We start from the raw sequence: 15808 nt of genomic DNA on the forward strand, positions 1-15808 counted from the left end.
CGGCGCTAGGGGTTTTAGCACCCTAGGCACACGGCAGTTTCGCCGCCCTGCGCGCTGATCCCACGGCTCCAGTGGAGCTGCCGCGGTGGTCCACTGGAACTGCGCGAGGAGCTGACCGTCCGCAGGCACAACTGCGGCAGCTCCACCGAAGCGGCCTGCCGCCCCCTCCGGCAAAATGCCACCCACCAATAATCCTGGCGCCCTAAGCGATTGCCTAGGCTGCCTTAATGGAAGCGCCGGCCCTGGCTCTGCCTGCTCCTCCTCTCCAGCCCAGAGCCCCCCTGCTTCCCAGCTGGGCATCCAATATCCCCAGCCCCAAGCCCCCTCTGGCCCTTGTCTTCTCTCCAGGTAAACAGGTTCATAAACAGGATGGCCTGGGTCTCCTCTCCTCTCCCCTCTGGCCGGAACCGGCTGGTCAGGTCATCAGGATCCTCTCTTCACAGCCCATTGTTCTCCCACGGGCCAGAACCGGCTGTGACTCCTGAGCTGGGTCTCCATCCTCCAGGTCATCGGCCAGGGTCCCAAATTCCCTGTCCAGTTCTCTCTAACAACAAAATGCTCCCCTTACCTCGTTAAACCAGAACACCCAGGGACACTGAGTCCCCCTCCCTCTGCATGCAACTCCCTGGAAAACAGAAAACCCAAGGAAACCCCCCCACTTTGTCACAACTGCTCATTGGTGTCACCCCAACATACAGCCTCCCCCCACACACACACACACACACTATTGATTTCAGTGGGAATGAGGCATCTAAATCCCTTCCAGGAGCCAGGCCAAACCCTCTGAGCATGGGCAGCAGTGTCCTGATATTCGATGCAAAGGTTCTTGCTTTAGCTTGCAACCATTCCCAGCAGCTAAATGGGCCGGCCGGCCGGCCAGCAAGAGCCCCAGAACGGCATGCACACAGCTGGATTGGGGTGGGGGCTGCGGCAGCCGGAGATTTCGCTGTGCCTGGTGGCAGACGATGGCACAGGCGGGACAGAGCGTGGTTGGGGCACAGCAGGTGAACAGAGGGGGGGGCCTGGAAGAGCAAGGGGTGGGTGGCTCCTGGGTTCCATTCCCAGCTCCAGGAGGGGACTGGGGTCCAGTGATTAGAGCAGGGGGGGCTGGGAGCCAGGACTCTTGGGATCTAGTCCTGGCTCTGCAAGAGGAGTGTGGTCTTGTGGTCAGAGCAGCGGGGGACGGGCTGGTAGTGAGGACTTCTGGCTTCTATCTCTAGCTCTGGGAGGGGAGGGGAGGGGAGGGGAGGGGAGTCTAGTGGTTAGAGCAAAGGCTCTGGGTTGGTGAGCTCAGCCTTGAGGGCCAGGTATTCCTGCTGTCCCACTTGTCTGTGCCAGGTACAGAAGAGCGAGGCAGATGCCTTCTAGAGGGCTCTCTTGCTTTACCCGCTCCACTATGGGAATTTGTTCCCTTTTTAACCACGTTGGGTCCTGGATGCCAAGGTCCCGTGTAGCCAGTGGCCGTGGTTCTGTAGCAGGGGCCATGCTAACAAAATAATCGCATGCACGAGACTCAGTCGATCCTTCCCGAGGACTTTATTCCGGTGACGGAGCCCTTTATTTCCAGCCTTCCCTGGGGCTCTCTGCTGCTGAGCCACAAGACCCTCCCATTCACCCCCACCACCGGTCAGGGGCAGGGGTCCCGTGGGTTCTTCTCGTTCGGAGGGAAGTAGAAGATGCGTCGCTGGTTTTCGCAGGGCCGGTAGGGGGAGAAATCCCGGGCTCCCTCCTCCAGGCACCCAGCAGAGAAGTTGCTGAAGAGAGAGACCTTGAGCTGCACCAGGACCTGGCGGGCCTGCGGCACAGTGGGAAGGAAGAAGGGCATGAGGCATAGAACCAAGGAGCAGAAATAAAAGCTTTGACCTGTGGAACTCCCTGCTACAGGACAGACAGGTCCCCTCATAGCTTCAGTAGAAGGCCCTGGAGACTCAGCAAAAACATACAGCCCTACCCAGCTCCACGGCCCCATTCTCTGTGACCCCAAGCCCCTGCTCGGCCCCAGCACCCACAATCCCCCGCTGCACCTGCCCAACCCTCATGTCCCATTCTCTGTTACCCAGAATCCCCTGGGGCTCTGCCCAACCCCAGCATCTCAGTCTCTGCTTTCCAGAATGCCCCATAGCCTCTGCTCACACCCAGCAGCCCATTGTTTATTACCCAGAATCCCTGGTGGCTCCTACCCTACCCCACAGCTGTTGCCCGCAGGCCCCTGGAGAGCGTGAGAAAGACACCCACCTGGCCGTCGGTCACACACTGCAGCTGATGCTCCTTCCCCAGGATGGGCACCAAAGCCTCCTGGAGGGTCTGGAGCTGCAGAGGCAGGATGGGACAGGTCAGCAAGCAGGACATTGGGCTGGTGACATGGGTGGGTATCCCCCCTCCACAAACCATCATCTGCCAAAGGCAAACCCAGCTGGAAAAGCCAGGGATCCCAAGGGACGGGATTAGCTGAGCCCCTCATGCCAGGGACGGGGCCCTAGGGAGTCTGTGGGACAGCAGCCCTCGGGAGTACCTGGTAGCTGTGATTGCAGGACGGGAGGATCCCGGCTCTCTGGAACGCTCTGTGCAAAAGGGAGATGAATTGGGGTCAGATGGAGGGGCAGGGGGAGGTAAAAATCACCCCGCAACTCCAGCACTGCAGTGCCACCTTAACGTCAGCCTCCCATAGGCACCATCCGGAGAGAGTTAGCCCCATCTTGCCCATAGACAGACCCACCCCCAGACAAAGCCCCTATTCACCCCATAAACATTCCCCTGAGAGAGAGTGCTAACCTGTAGAGCACCCCACTACAGATCCCCCAAGAGAGAGACCCCCAGTACTGTACATCGATCCCCAAGAGAGAGCCGGACCCCTGTTACAGATTGTCCCAACCCCAGACTGTACAGCCCCCTAAAAGAGAGCTCCCCAACCCTGAGCTCCCCTCACTATAATACCCCAGCACTGAGAGATCCCCGTACTATAGATCCCTCAATACTGAGAGATCCCCCTATAGCTCCCCAACCCTGAGCTCCCCTCACTATAATACCCCAACACTGAGAGATCCCCGTACTATAGATCCCTCAATACTGAGAGAACCCCCAGCACTGAGATCCCCCTCTATAGATCCCCAACACTGAGCTCCTCTCACTATATTTCTCCAACACTGAGAAATCCCTGACTATAGATCCCCCCAACACTGAGCGATCCCAACACTGAGCAATCCCCCCCTCTATAGATCCCCAACACTGAACTCCCCTCATAATCCCCCAACACTGAGATCTCCAACACGGAGAGACCTCCCTCTAGAGATCCCCAACACCGAGAGATCCCCCTCCTATAGATCCCCAGCACCGAGAGATCCCCTCAATACAGATCTCCCACAGATGAAGATCCCCTAATTATAGATCCCAACCCTATAGATCCCTTCATGAGAGATCACCTTGTGACAGATCCCCATCTCCCCCATGAGGCATCGCAATCGCTCGGCCCATAACCCAAAGCCAGTGAGAGACCGAGCCCTTGCCCCAGTGGGAGCTTTGCTGTCACCAAAGGGTGGGGCAGGGCGGGGGTTGGAAGTGTCTCCCCTCTAACCCCACAGGGGGCTGGTCTCTCTTCCTCTCCTGCCCTGCACCCGGCTCGCCCTGCGCCCGGCTCACCCCCCCCTGCGCCCGGCTCACCAGTCAATGTTGTACATGCTGCGCAGGTCAAGGGCCGCCCCGAAGTACTTGCTGGGGGAGCTCAAGGCCTCCATGCACCCAGCGCAGGTCCCGTGCTTCTGCCACTCTTCCTTCCTGGGGCGGGGGGGGGGATAAATGCCCATAAGTCAGTCACATGCCCCCCTCGCCCAGGATCCATGCTGGGAATCCAGGCTAGGGGGGCAGGGGGATCTGCCGGCCACGACAGCCGATCAGGTACGGTAGCCTCCTCGTGCCTCTGACCTCTTCAGCATCCTCTCTGTGGCCTCCCCACTACCCTCCCTCCCTATGGTGCCCCCCCCCGCTTTCTCCCTGCAGCTTGCCCCATTTTCCACCCTGAGTCCTAGCTCTAACCTCCCCACACATGTCCCCAGCCCCTCCCCAGTCCTCTCCTCTCCATCAACCCCGCCCCTCCTCCCCCTGATGGGCCTGAGAGCCCCCTGCCCCCAACACTCCCCGGCCCCCCCACTCACCAGAATTTGAAGTTGCTGATGTTGAGGAAGGTGGGCCAGTGCCGGGCCAGCTGCTTGGGGAGATCCTGGCATAGGAGAGAAAAGCAGGCAAGGCTGAGAGGCCCCTCCCTTGTCCCAGGGGGTGGGGTGGGGGTCAGGGGTCCCACAATTTGGCCCAGGGTCTCCCTCCCCTGTACAGAGGAGACATCAGCTCCCAGCAGGCCATGCTCCAGCTCCATCCCCTCTGGGATGAGACCACAATCCATCAGTGCCCCCCAAGCCGGGTAATCATCCCTCCCAGCCTCCCCCACAGCCAGGACTCCAAGAGGAGGCAGAACCCCCCCTCACCTCAGTCTCCCAGCCAGGTACCCCTGGGGTGGGGTCACATAAGGGGGAGATTTATTCTTTCCATTCCTCAGATCTTACCCTCAGCCTTGCCCTGCCCGTCCCTGATTCAGGGTCAGGAGCAGTTGGCTGCTTACCCACAGCTATCAAGGAGATGTCAGGAGACAGGACTAGATTCTCCACCGCTTTGCATCCATTCACACTGGTACCTCTCACACACATGGGGAAACTGAGGCACCAGGGAGGGAGACTCGGCCTGCCCAAGGTTAGATAGGGTGACTGTGGAAGAGCCAGGAAGAGAACCCAGGAGTCCTGGCTCCCAACACCCACCCCATTCTAACCGCTAGACCCCACTCCCCTCCCGGGGCCAGGGATGGAACCCAGGAGTCCTAGCTCCCAGCCCTCCTCTGCTCTAACCACTAGACCCCACTCCCCTCCCAGGGCCAGGGATGGAACCCAGGAGTCCTGGCTTCCAGCCCTGCTGTGGTTGGATCAGGACATACTGGATGTGGGGTCAGGGGGGGGGGGGGGGGAAGCATCACTTACCATCAGGTCAGAGGGGAAAAGCTGCCAGCAGCTGCAGCAGTTCATGACGCTGCTGGGCCTGGGATCAAGGGGCACAGAGTCAGGGGAAAGGCTGCTTTGACCCCACGCCTCCCACCTGCCTTGAGGGGCGTCTCTCACCAGAGCCCGTGGATGGTCCAGCTGTCAGCAGACTCTGGGACGACGCAGTCGAACCTCGGCCCTAGAGCCTCCAGGAAAAGGAACCGGGAAATGGTCACATCCCAGTTTAGCCTGCCACCCCTCCCCGCCCACACTCAGCTATTCCCACTGGAATCAGGACTCCTGGGTTCTAGCCCCAGCTCTGGAAGGGGAGTGGGGTCTAGTGGATAGAGCAGGGGGCTTGGCAGGCAGGACTCCTGCGTTCTATCCCCAGCTCTGGGAGTGGGGTCCTGTGGTTATAGCAGGGGGACTGGGTTCCATTCGTGGCTCTCCCTGCCTGCCCTTGAGCCACTCACACCCCCTTCCTGTGCCTCATTTTCCCCATCGGTAGCATGGTGATATCACCACCTACCCAGCCGGGGGCAACGGGGTGCGAGGTTTACCTGATGCTGCTATAAACCAAAAAATACCACGTGGAGACACACACCCACCCCCCAAACTAGGGTGGGGCCCATGAGAGCACACGATGCAGCTCAGGCTACCCTGCCCCAACGCACTACGGGGTGTCCTCTCAGATGGTCACGCGGCTACCCACACGGGTTGTTCAGACCCGTCCGACTGAAATGACAATATCCCGTCAGGCAGCGAGTGTCTAGCGGTGGAGGTGGGAGGGCTAGATTGTCACCCTGTTCTTACCCAGGGATCGGACGCTTCATAAAGCGAGCCAGGGGATCAGAGCAATGGGCTCATCTCACATGGGATCCCCCACGCCCAGCCCTGCCAGCTCCAGACCAATCTAACCTGATATTCTCCCCTGCCTTAGGGCAGACTACAGGCCTAGCTGGCCCCTAGGGCAGATCACGGGCCCAGTTCCCTAATGCCAGGCTTTTCAGACAGCACATATGGCAGGTCCGCTTGCTACCTGTAGGTGGCAGCCGCAGCCAGGTATGGGGGCTGAGGGAGCAGAGGTGCTGGGGGGGCAGGGATCAGATATAGCGGGGAAGGTTTGAGGGTGGGGTGGCAGGTGCTCACCACGCAGAACGATGCCGGCCACATCTGGACAAACTTCATGCACTTCCAGCTGCAAAATCTAGAGGGGCAAAGAAGAGCTTTGCAGAGACCATGCAAGGGCTGGGGGAAAGGGGAGGAGAAAGGGAAGTGGAAAGGAAGGGTGGCCTAGTGACTTGGGGACTCTGGGTTCAAATCCCATCTCCCTACTGATTCCTTGGCCTTGGGCAAGTAACTTAGTCTGTGCCTCAGTTTCCCCATCTGTACAATGGGGATGATAGCCCTGCCCTGCCTCACAGTGGGGGAGTGGTTGGGAGGATAAAAGCACCAAAGACTTTGAGGTGCCGAGATGCTGCAGCACTGGGGGGCTGTGCAAGTAGCTCAGACAGACAGGAAGTAGAAAATCTGGAGCCTGATTCAGTCACCCCATTTCTGCACCCGGGGCAGGGCCAAGATGGGAGGTGGCTTTAAGCCCCCTTTGTCCTTCTCCCCATCCCCATTCTTGGCTCTGCCAGGGCTGCCCTAACTCACACGCTGTCCCCTATGATCCCTTAGGAGTGGAGAATAGGAACAGCACAGGGCCCTCCGGCCAGGCCCCCGATCTGCCCCCTGGGGGGCAGAGAATAACCCCAGCACAGTGCACTCCAGCCATGTCCCCAGCCCACCTCCTACACTGGGAGGCTCCCTGCGTGGTGGAGAGAGAGGTTCCTAAGGGGCTTTCCCCAGCTCCTACCTCTGTGTTTCTTAACCAGACCTTGCACACCACATTGTCACCAATGCAAACCCTTCTCCCTGCCCCCCAGATGAGTGGGGAGAGTCCCTCGCTAGGGTACACTCTGCAACTTGCTTGCAGGGAAGTTGGGGACTTGGGGCTGTAATCTAGGGGTCAGTCCCCCAGAATCCCCATATGAAGCCCACTGGGGATGGGGATCAGTGCACCTATAGGTCCAGTGAGATCTCAGCTGGTCCCTAAGAATAGGAACAGGAGCCCTGGACCCCGCTCTGCCCCCCCCCAGCGCTGGAGCCAGCAGGCACCAGTGCAAAGGAGCAGTCACTGCCGGTGGCACCTACCCACTTTGCTCCACCTGCTCCTCCTGGAGCATCTCTGCTCCAGCCAGCCACAGGAACAGCAGCACGGCCCCACGCACCATCGTCCCTGCAAGGCAAGTACCACACTGCTGACACGGGGGAGCAACAGCAGCCCCGGTTGTCCCCGGACGGCACAGGCCACGTGCTGCCAACCCCCCTCCCCCCCGGGGCAGCACCCATCCTCGGTGGAAGTTACTGTCCAGGGGTGGATTCGACCAAACATCTCTGGGTCTGTGTGCGAGCCCCAGGTTGGATCCAACACCTCTCGGTTACCTCCCCGGGGGAGTTAATAGGGTGCAGGGTTGCCCAGAGGGGGGCAAGTGGGGCAATTTGCCCCAGACCCCGCAGGGGCCCCCCATGAGAATATCGTATTCTATAGTATTGCAACTTTTTTTAACAGAAGGGGCCCCTAAAATTGCTTTGCCCCAGGCCCCCTGTATCCTCTGGGCAGCCCTGATGGGGCACACTAGGAGGAGGAGGCTGGGAGTCGGGAACTGGAGGGATCTGGGCTTGGAAAGCCCAGTTCACGAACGCCCAGCTTACCCTGCTCGGTCCAATCCGGCCAGTGCTGGCGAGCGATGCTGCCTGACCGAAGGGTGGAGCCGGCCGGGGAGCCGAAAATGGAAAGCCCTAGAGCTGGTTTCACTTCTTCATACAGCAAAACACGTCCCTCGAGCACAGATGTGCGAGGACCCTGGGGGCCCTCAGCCACCACCACCACCAGGAAGTCTGATCGGTGGGTGGGTGCTGGCAGTGAAGGGTCTGGGGAGCTGCCCAAAGAGGATCCAGGATGGATATTCCTCACTCAGTAAAGGGAGAGGATGGGGGGAGATCATCTCAGGTGAGGAGGTGCCTTCCAGGGCTACGGAGGAGCAGCCCCGGGGGGGCAGAAAATAGTCACAGCGCAGGGCACTCCGACCATGCCCCCAATCCACTCCCTATGGGCCCTGGGGGGCGAAATAGTCACAGCGCAGGGCACTCCGACCATGCCCCCAATCCACTCCCTATGGGCCCTGGGGGGCAACGAACAGCCACAGCGCAGGGCACTCTGACCACGCCCCCAATCCACTCCCTATGGGCTCTGGGGGGCTGCGAATAGCCACAGCGCAGGATGCTCCGGCCATGCCCCCGATCCTCCCCCTATGGGCTCTGGGGGGCTGCGAATAGCCACAGCGCAGGATGCTCCGGCCATGCCCCCGATCCTCCCCCTATGGGCTCTGGGGGGCTGCGAATAGCCACAGCGCAGGATGCTCCGGCCATGCCCCCGATCCTCCCCCTATGGGCTCTGGGGGACTGCGAATAGACACAGCGCAGGGCACTCTGACCATGCCCCCAATCCACTCCCTATGGGCCCTGGGGGGCAACGAACAGAAAAAACCCAAAACACCCCCGATCCTCCCCCTATGGGCTCTGGGGGGCTGCGAATAGCCACAGCGCAGGATGCTCCGGCCATGCCCCCGATCCTCCCCCTATGGGCTCTGGGGGACTGCGAATAGACACAGCGCAGGGCACTCTGACCATGCCCCCGATCCTGCCCCTATGGGCCCTGGGGGACAGCGAATAGCCACAGCGCAGGGCACTCTGACCATGCCCCCGATCCTCCCCCTAAGGGCCCTGGGGGGCTGCAAATAGCCACAGCGCAGGGCACTCTGACCATGCCCCTGATGCTCCCCCTATGGGCCCTGGGGGGCTGCAAATAGCCACAGCGCAGTGGACCCTGGCCATGCCCCATACTGGGGGGAAGGTTCGTGGGGGGGGCTGTTTCCTGTTCCTCAGTGACCTGAGCCTCAGGCCTCTATTCTCCCTCCTCTTGGGACCTTTCCTGCCCTCTCTGCCCACCCCCCAAGGGCGCCGGGGGGGAGTCCATGGCCCCAGAAAGACACCCAGGCCTCTTGGCTTCAGCTTGCGACTCGAGCTCAGCTGCTGCCCTGGGTCTGGCAGCGGGACAGGCAGAGCGCCAGCCCCCCGCCCGGCAGCGTCCTTGTAAGGCCGGGACAGAGGGCGACGGGCAGGGGGGGCAGGAGAGAAGGAGGCAGGCGACGAGAGGAGAGGAGAGCGCAGCCCAGGCCCAGGACGATGCAGGCCCTTCTGGTAACGAACCCCCTCCCCACCTCCGCAGGGCAAACCCCGCCTCAGAGCCACCCCCCGATCCAAACACCCTGCCTGTTCCAGCCCCCTCATCAAGGTGCAAGTCCCCAGTCGGACCCCTCCAGATCCAGCCCCAGTCTAAACACCCCTGTGGATCCAGCCCCCCACCGGATCCACCCCCAATCTAAACACCCCTGTGGATCCAGCCCCCCTCTGGATCCACCCCCAATCTAAACACTCCTGTGGATCCAGCCCCTCTCCAGAGCCACCCCAACACCCCTTGGATCCAGCCCCCGTCCAGATCCACCCCAAATCTAAACACCCCTGTGGATCCAGCCCCTCTCCAGAACCACCCAAACGCCCCTTGGATCCAGCCCCCATCCAGATCCACCCCAAATCTAAACACCCCTGTGGATCCAGCCCCCCTTCAGATCTACCCCAACACCCCTTGAATCCAGCCCCCGTCCAGATTCACCACAAATTTAACACCCCTATGGATCCAGCCATGCTCCAGATCCACCCCAAATCTAAACACCCCTGTGGATCCAGCCCCCCTCCAGATCCACCCTCCAGTCTAAACACCCCCTGTGGATCCAGCCCCCCTCCAGATCTACCACCCCCATCTAAACACTCCCATAGATCCAGCCCCCCTCCAGACACCCCCCAATCTAAACATCCCCGTGGATCCAGCCCCCTCCAGTTCCACCCCAAATCTAAACACCCCTTGGATCCAGCCCCCCTCCAGATCCACCCCATATCTAAACACCCCTGTGGATCCAGCTCCCCTCCAGATCCACCCCTCAATCTAACCACCACTGTGGATCCAGCCCCCCTCCAAATCCACCCCCCAATCTAAACACCCCTGTGGATCCAGCCCTACTCCAAATCTGCACCTCCAATCTAAACACCCCCATGGATCCAGCCCCCCTCCGGATCCACCCCCCAATCTAAACACCCTCATGGATCCAGCCCCCCTCTAGATCCACCCCCCAATCTAAACACCCCCATGGATCTAGCCCCCCTCTAGATCCACCCCCCAATCTAAACATGCCCAGGGATCCAGCCCCCCTCTAGATCCACACCCCAATCTAAACACCCCTTGGATCCAGCCCCCCCAAGATCTAAGCCCCCAATCCAAACACCCCCCTCAGATCCACCTCCCCCAGATCCATACACCCCCTCAGCTCTAACTCCTCCCTGGATCCACACACACCCTCACAGCCCCAAACACCCCCAGCTCCAAAGAGGTCCAACCCCCCTAGATCTGAACACTTCCAAGATTCAATCCCCTGCTCCCTTCAGGTGCAACCCATGTGTGTGAATCACTCCCCTGCGCTTTGCTGTCTCTAATCTTTGTTCCCTGCTGGGCACCAGCTTTTCACCTTTGGGGGCTGGTTTTTTAAACCCGTCAGTCTGGTGCCTTTCAATAGCGAGGCCCTGACCCTCCTCTGCTGTGCTACAGTTTCAGCCCAGTGTAAACACCGGGAGCAACTCCTGATTTACACCCTGGGTAAGCAAGAGCCCAACTAGGCACTGCAAAACTTGTTATGTATGTTACGGTAGCGCCTCAGACATAGGCCATGACCCCATTGCGTTAGGCGCTGTACATTTTTACGGCTCTTCGGTGTATTACGGTAGTGCAGAGGCGCCCCACTCATGGAGCAGGCCCCCACTGCGAACTCACATGGCGCCTGGCCCAAGGCCCTCGCCATCTGCGGACACGACAAAGACAACAGGTGCAGACAGCCAGGGGAAGCACCAGGGAACATTCCCAATTAAAGGCCCTGACTCCAGCTTTGGTCCATTTAGCGCTTTCACCAGATCCTACTGGTTCTGGTTTTCTGAGCCATCCCATAATGACCCTGGAAACCCCCCAAAACAGAGGTCCTCTTCTCCCCCCCCCCCCCACATATACACACACAGACATGGATTCCCACAAACTGGAAACGATTCTGGTGCCACTGCATTGGTTTGTTACGTCCCTGGGAAGGGGCAGGTACAAAAAGCCCCCGAAACTGCAGAGCAATGTTAAAAAAAATGGGGGGAGTGAGAAATATGCCCAGGAATGGATCTGCCTGGCACCTCGCTCCGGTGCCAGCGTGTGCTTCGGAATGTAGATTCGGTACACAGGTGGGTTGGCACAGTGGGTAGACGGATGGATGAGCGCTAGGTAGAACGGCTGGCATGTAAACAGCTAGACAGAGGGCAGCATGGCAGAGGACGGGTGGCCTGAGCTGTGACTTGTGGTGTGACCTGGGGCGGGTCACTGCAGCTCCCTGGGCCTCTGTTTCCCCATCTGTGAAATGGGATAATCAGCCTTCCTTCGGCTGGTTAGACTGGGAACCGTTCAAGGCAGGAACTGACTCTGATCTCGGTCGGGGTGAGGGCAGTGCCCAGCCCGACGGGGCCCTGATCTCGGTCGGGGTGTGGGCAGCGCCCGGCCCGATGGGGACCTGATCTCGGTCGGGGTGTGGGCAGCACCCAGCCCCCGATCTCGGTCGGGCATCTAGGTTGCTAGGTGTACAAAGACGAATATTGCATGGGAAGGGCTAGATCAGGAGAAATAAATGTTCCCTGCCCAGAAAGACACGATGCTTTGGCACCAGGGAGCAGAGAGTTTGGAAGGGAGAGGAGTGAGTGGGGCAGTAGGCTTGGGTGTTAAAATTCCATGCTGGCCGTTAATGCTCCAAAGTCCCGGGTGGGCTGCAGGGATGTTTTCTAGGTGGATTAGATCTGCTGCTTCAGGGGTTAAGCAGAAGGAGGGTACAGAGAAGGGGCAGTAAAGAGGGGTAGACCCCAGAGGTGGGGTGCAGGGAGAGGAAAGGGCACAGAGGCCTCTGCAGCTGCAGTTTTGCTTTCCCAAGGTGACTTTAGATCTATTGGTGTGAGCAGTGGGATTCCCAGTCCCACTCCCAGCAATGGCCTTAGTTCCGGCTGGAGGCTGCTCTGGGAAATCTGCAGCGCCATGACATCTTGTAGCAAACTAAGGGCTTCTCACTCTGGCTTCATCTGATGCCCGGGTGCTCCCAGCAGCCCGGATCCTGCAGCGTGAGCCAGATTGTGACCCCCATTATGCAGCAGTGTAAATCCATTAGCCAGACCCTGGGTGCAGTGTGCTGTACATCCCCACCAGCTCTCTCACTCGCTGTCCCAGCCTCACTAGCCAGCCTCATTTTCACATGTGTTTTCACCTCCGAGTAACTGCTGCTTTCGCTCTGTCTGTTCAGGAAACAGAAGCTTCACTGGGGTGTCACATGGTGGAAGGGTGGGGAGCTCCTGAACCTGGGCTCCGCTATACCACCCGGCCCTGCACCCGCCCTTGATTCAGCCCAGCTGTTGTAGCTTGCCATGTGGGAATCCTGACTGCCAGTCTCCTTGCTCTAACCACTAGACCCCACTCCCCTCCCAGCCCAGGGACAGAACCCAAGAGTCCTGACCCTCACCGTGGGTTTGAGTCTCTGCTGGTTTGGGCCTTGTACTGGCATTTGCATGCATTAGATGCAATGCAGGGTGGAAACCAAAACCCAGCAAGATGATTCTGATCTTGCTCAGCCTAGTGTAAATCAGGATTGACTCCCCTGGCATCACCGGGGCTCCTTCCCCTCTCGCTCAGCCCGGTGTAAATCAAGAGTGACTCCCCTGGCATCAGTGCCTAGACAACAGGACAAAGCCGCACTGGGCCATCTCCTCCCAGACGCTGGGACCTGTGCGGGGGTGGGGGGGTTGATTTCACTCTATTCTGTAGGTTCCTCATCACCTTTGCCCTCCCCCACCCTGTCCTCCCTCTCCACGGCCGTGTCACAGACCTCCTGCGTGGGATCCCTCCGCTCCTTCGCCACCTCCACTCGCCACCAGCTGAAAAACAAAGTCCCTGAACATCAGAAGCTCTTTCAGGTGAGACAGACCCCAGCTTGAGAGAGGCAGGGAGGGGGCCAGTGGATGGAATAGAGCAGGGGGGGTTGGTAGTCAGGACGCCTGGGTTCTAGCCCCAGCTCTGGGTGGGGAGTGGGGTCTAATGGTTAGAGTTGGGGTGGGGTCAGAACTCAAGGGTTTTATTGTCAACTCTGCCACGGATGCAGGGTATAGTCTTGGGGGTAGGCGTCCAAGTCCCTGCAGCGATTGGTGCCTCAGTTTCCCCACCCATTAAATGGGGATGGTAGCCATGTGAGGGTGATGGCAGGGTTAGTGCATGAGGATCCCGGCATGAGTGAGGGGAATGGTGAGGAAGAAGTGGGACCTTGACCCCGCACTGGCAATGGGGCAGCTGCCTCCTGTGCACCCCCTCAGAGCCTGAGGTCACTCTATGGCATCCCTGCCTCAGTTTCCCCACTTCTCAGGGCTCCCCCAATCACCCTATGAGAACAAACTCTTCTCTGGGTCAGCAACGCCCTCCTTGGGGCTGGATTTGTTACCCCAAAGCCAGTGCTTAAACCTCCAACCAGTCCATGCTGCTCATCTCTTGGGCCAGGGCTGGGGCTTGCAGCCATCCCAGGCAAAGGCCATCTCCCTGGCCAGCCGCCTCCTGCTGCTCTTTATAGAGACATCTGCACCCAGCTGGCTCTGCTAATTAACCCCAGCCCAGGAGTGGGGGTAGGGCTAAGGGGATGGGGCTGGCTGGCTGGCTCCAGGCCTCTGGCCCTTAAAGTGGCAGTCCACAGTCCACCCCTTTACCCCCTCCCAACCGGCCGCTACCCCCATGCTGTCATCTGTGCGGGCAGCCATGGCTCTTTGCTTTCCTTTGAATCTGTCCCATTCTCTGCACAAAGGATGTCCCATTGCTCGGAAGTGCAGGGACCCTTGCAATTAGGGGGTGGGGCTGGTTTCCTGACCCCCGTTTTCCTTCTCTGCCTAGGCGGATAATGACCTGCCCGTGCATCTGAAAGGGGGCATGGTGGATGGCTTGCTGTATCGACTCACTATGACCATCGCTGTCTTTGGTACGTGCTGCTTCCTGCTCAGGACACCTGGGTTCTATCCCAGGCCCAAGGCAGGGAGTGGGGTGTAGTGGTTAGAGCAGGGGGGACTGGAAGCCAGGGATCCTGGGTTCTCTCCCTGACTCGGGGAGTGGGGTGTAGTGGTTTGAGTGGGGGGGACTGGGAGGCAGGACTCCTGGGTTCTCTCCTTGGCTCAGGGAGGGGAGTGGGGTGTAGTGGTTAGAGCTGGGAGGCAGGACTCCTGGGTTCTATCCCTGGCTCAGGGAAGGGAGTGGGGTGTAGTGGTTAGAGCGGGGGGGGTGGGAGGCAGGACTCCTGGGTTCTATCCCTGGCTCAGGGAAGGGAATGGGGTGTAATGGTTAGAGCAGGGGGGCTGAGAGGCAGGACTCCTGGGTTCTATTCACAGCTCTTTCACAGGAGTAGGGTCTAGTAGTTAGAGTGTGGGGGAGGGTTGTGCTGGGAGCTAGAAATCCTGGGTTCTCTCCCTAATTAAGGGACTAGTGGTTAGAGCAGGGATCTGGGAATCCCCCCCTTCTGGGTTCAGTTATTAGTTGTTTAATGGAGCTGCAGAAAAATCCCCCTGGGTCATAAGCACAATTTGAATCAAACGTAAGCCTGGTAGCTCTTAAAATAAAAGCCCAAGCCAGACAGAGAAATGAAACTGAACAAAGCCTGTTTCTGTCCTTGTTGTCATGATCCTTTTCTAGACCCAATTCCCTTCTGATTTGAGATCAGCCCCTTTGGGGACTCGCAGAGGTATCGAGGGGGAAAGATTTAGCTGTGAATGAGGCAGGGTGTTGTAGCATTTCCTAGTGGTTAGAGCAGGGGGCTGGGAATCAGGATCCCTGGGTTCTGTATGCAGCTCTGGGAGGAAGAGAATCCAGTGGTTTAGAGCAGGGAGAAGTGGGAGGCAGGATTCCTGGGATCTATCCCGAGCTCTGGGAGGAGAGTGGGGTTCAGTGGTTAGAGCAGGGGGGCTGGGAGCCAGGACTCCTGGGTTCCGTGTGCATCAGGGGCAGCGGTATGGTGCAGGGTTTGGGCCTCTCTTTCTATTCTGAAAATCCTACCAGTCATTCTCTTGCCATTCCAGGCTCCTGTTACTCTGTCTTCTCACTGGTCAGAGCTGCTTTCCCCCAGAAGAACAAATGAGATGGCAGCCAGGAATAGCTGGTTCCCCTGCCCCACTGGGGCCTGTTTGGGGCTGGAAGCAGAGAGCAGAGAGCTGTGTACTTTAAGAAAACCCCAATCCTCAGAAATCAATAAAAAGCACCTTTAAAAACTGTGTCAGGGTAAGACCCCCTTTGGGGGGGCAAGGGGTGAGTGGGGTGGGTCTAACGTGAGCACAGTGAGGGATCCAAATTTCTTTCCAAATACTGGAATGACTCTCAGCAGCTGCTGGGCTTGATCCAAGACTCAGAGATTCTGATTCCCAGCTCCGCCAATCCCACACTGCCTTTGCTTCAGGAACATCCTGTGGCAGAGGGTTCCACAGGTTAACAGGGACAGACAGTGGGAGAAGCTGACGCCACGACTGATGCCCAGATTCCCTGATTC

General features: G+C 59.1%; 2 protein-coding genes across 2 annotated transcripts; one reads left to right on the forward strand and one right to left on the reverse strand.

Annotated features, from left to right (window-relative positions):
- Positions 1 to 1513: 1513 nt before the first annotated feature.
- Positions 1514 to 8112, reverse strand: LOC116822379 (ribonuclease Oy-like). The gene is made up of 10 exons (XM_032776241.2): positions 7776 to 8112; positions 7215 to 7299; positions 6168 to 6225; positions 5157 to 5224; positions 5019 to 5076; positions 4149 to 4213; positions 3658 to 3771; positions 2513 to 2561; positions 2236 to 2310; positions 1514 to 1795 (listed from the first exon to the last, which is right to left on the reverse strand). Coding segments are annotated over exons 2-8 (444 nt in total). The 5' UTR covers positions 7295 to 7299; positions 7776 to 8112; the 3' UTR covers positions 1514 to 1795; positions 2236 to 2310; positions 2513 to 2560.
- A 1100-nt stretch (positions 8113 to 9212) lies between these two features.
- COX7A1 (cytochrome c oxidase subunit 7A1) lies at positions 9213 to 15536 on the forward strand. Its single transcript, XM_032776242.2, has 4 exons — positions 9213 to 9323; positions 13125 to 13214; positions 14173 to 14257; positions 15345 to 15536. Exons 1-4 carry the CDS (start codon positions 9309 to 9311, stop codon positions 15401 to 15403), a joined length of 249 nt encoding a protein of 82 aa, XP_032632133.1. The 5' UTR covers positions 9213 to 9308; the 3' UTR covers positions 15404 to 15536.
- Positions 15537 to 15808: the final 272 nt, after the last annotated feature.

This window comes from Chelonoidis abingdonii, chromosome 11 (assembly GCF_003597395.2).
Source record: "Chelonoidis abingdonii isolate Lonesome George chromosome 11, CheloAbing_2.0, whole genome shotgun sequence".
In the NCBI taxonomy this organism is placed as follows: Eukaryota; Metazoa; Chordata; order Testudines; family Testudinidae; genus Chelonoidis; species Chelonoidis abingdonii.

Excerpts from the sequence above, each read along its gene's own strand:
- COX7A1 (XM_032776242.2), top strand. Across the intron at positions 13,215-14,172 it reads AACATCAGAAGCTCTTTCAG|GCGGATAATGACCTGCCCGT; the intron begins GTGAGACAGACC and ends TTCTCTGCCTAG. Across the intron at positions 14,258-15,344 it reads TATGACCATCGCTGTCTTTG|GCTCCTGTTACTCTGTCTTC; the intron begins GTACGTGCTGCT and ends TTGCCATTCCAG.
- LOC116822379 (XM_032776241.2), bottom strand. The coding sequence starts at position 7,294 with ATGGTGCGTGGGGCCGTGCTGCTGTTCCTGTGGCTGGCTGGAGCAGAG. Across the intron at positions 5,077-5,156 it reads TGGACCATCCACGGGCTCTG|GCCCAGCAGCGTCATGAACT; the intron begins GTGAGAGACGCC and ends CCTTGATCCCAG. Across the intron at positions 3,772-4,148 it reads ATCAGCAACTTCAAATTCTG|GAAGGAAGAGTGGCAGAAGC; the intron begins GTGAGTGGGGGG and ends CCCCCGCCCCAG.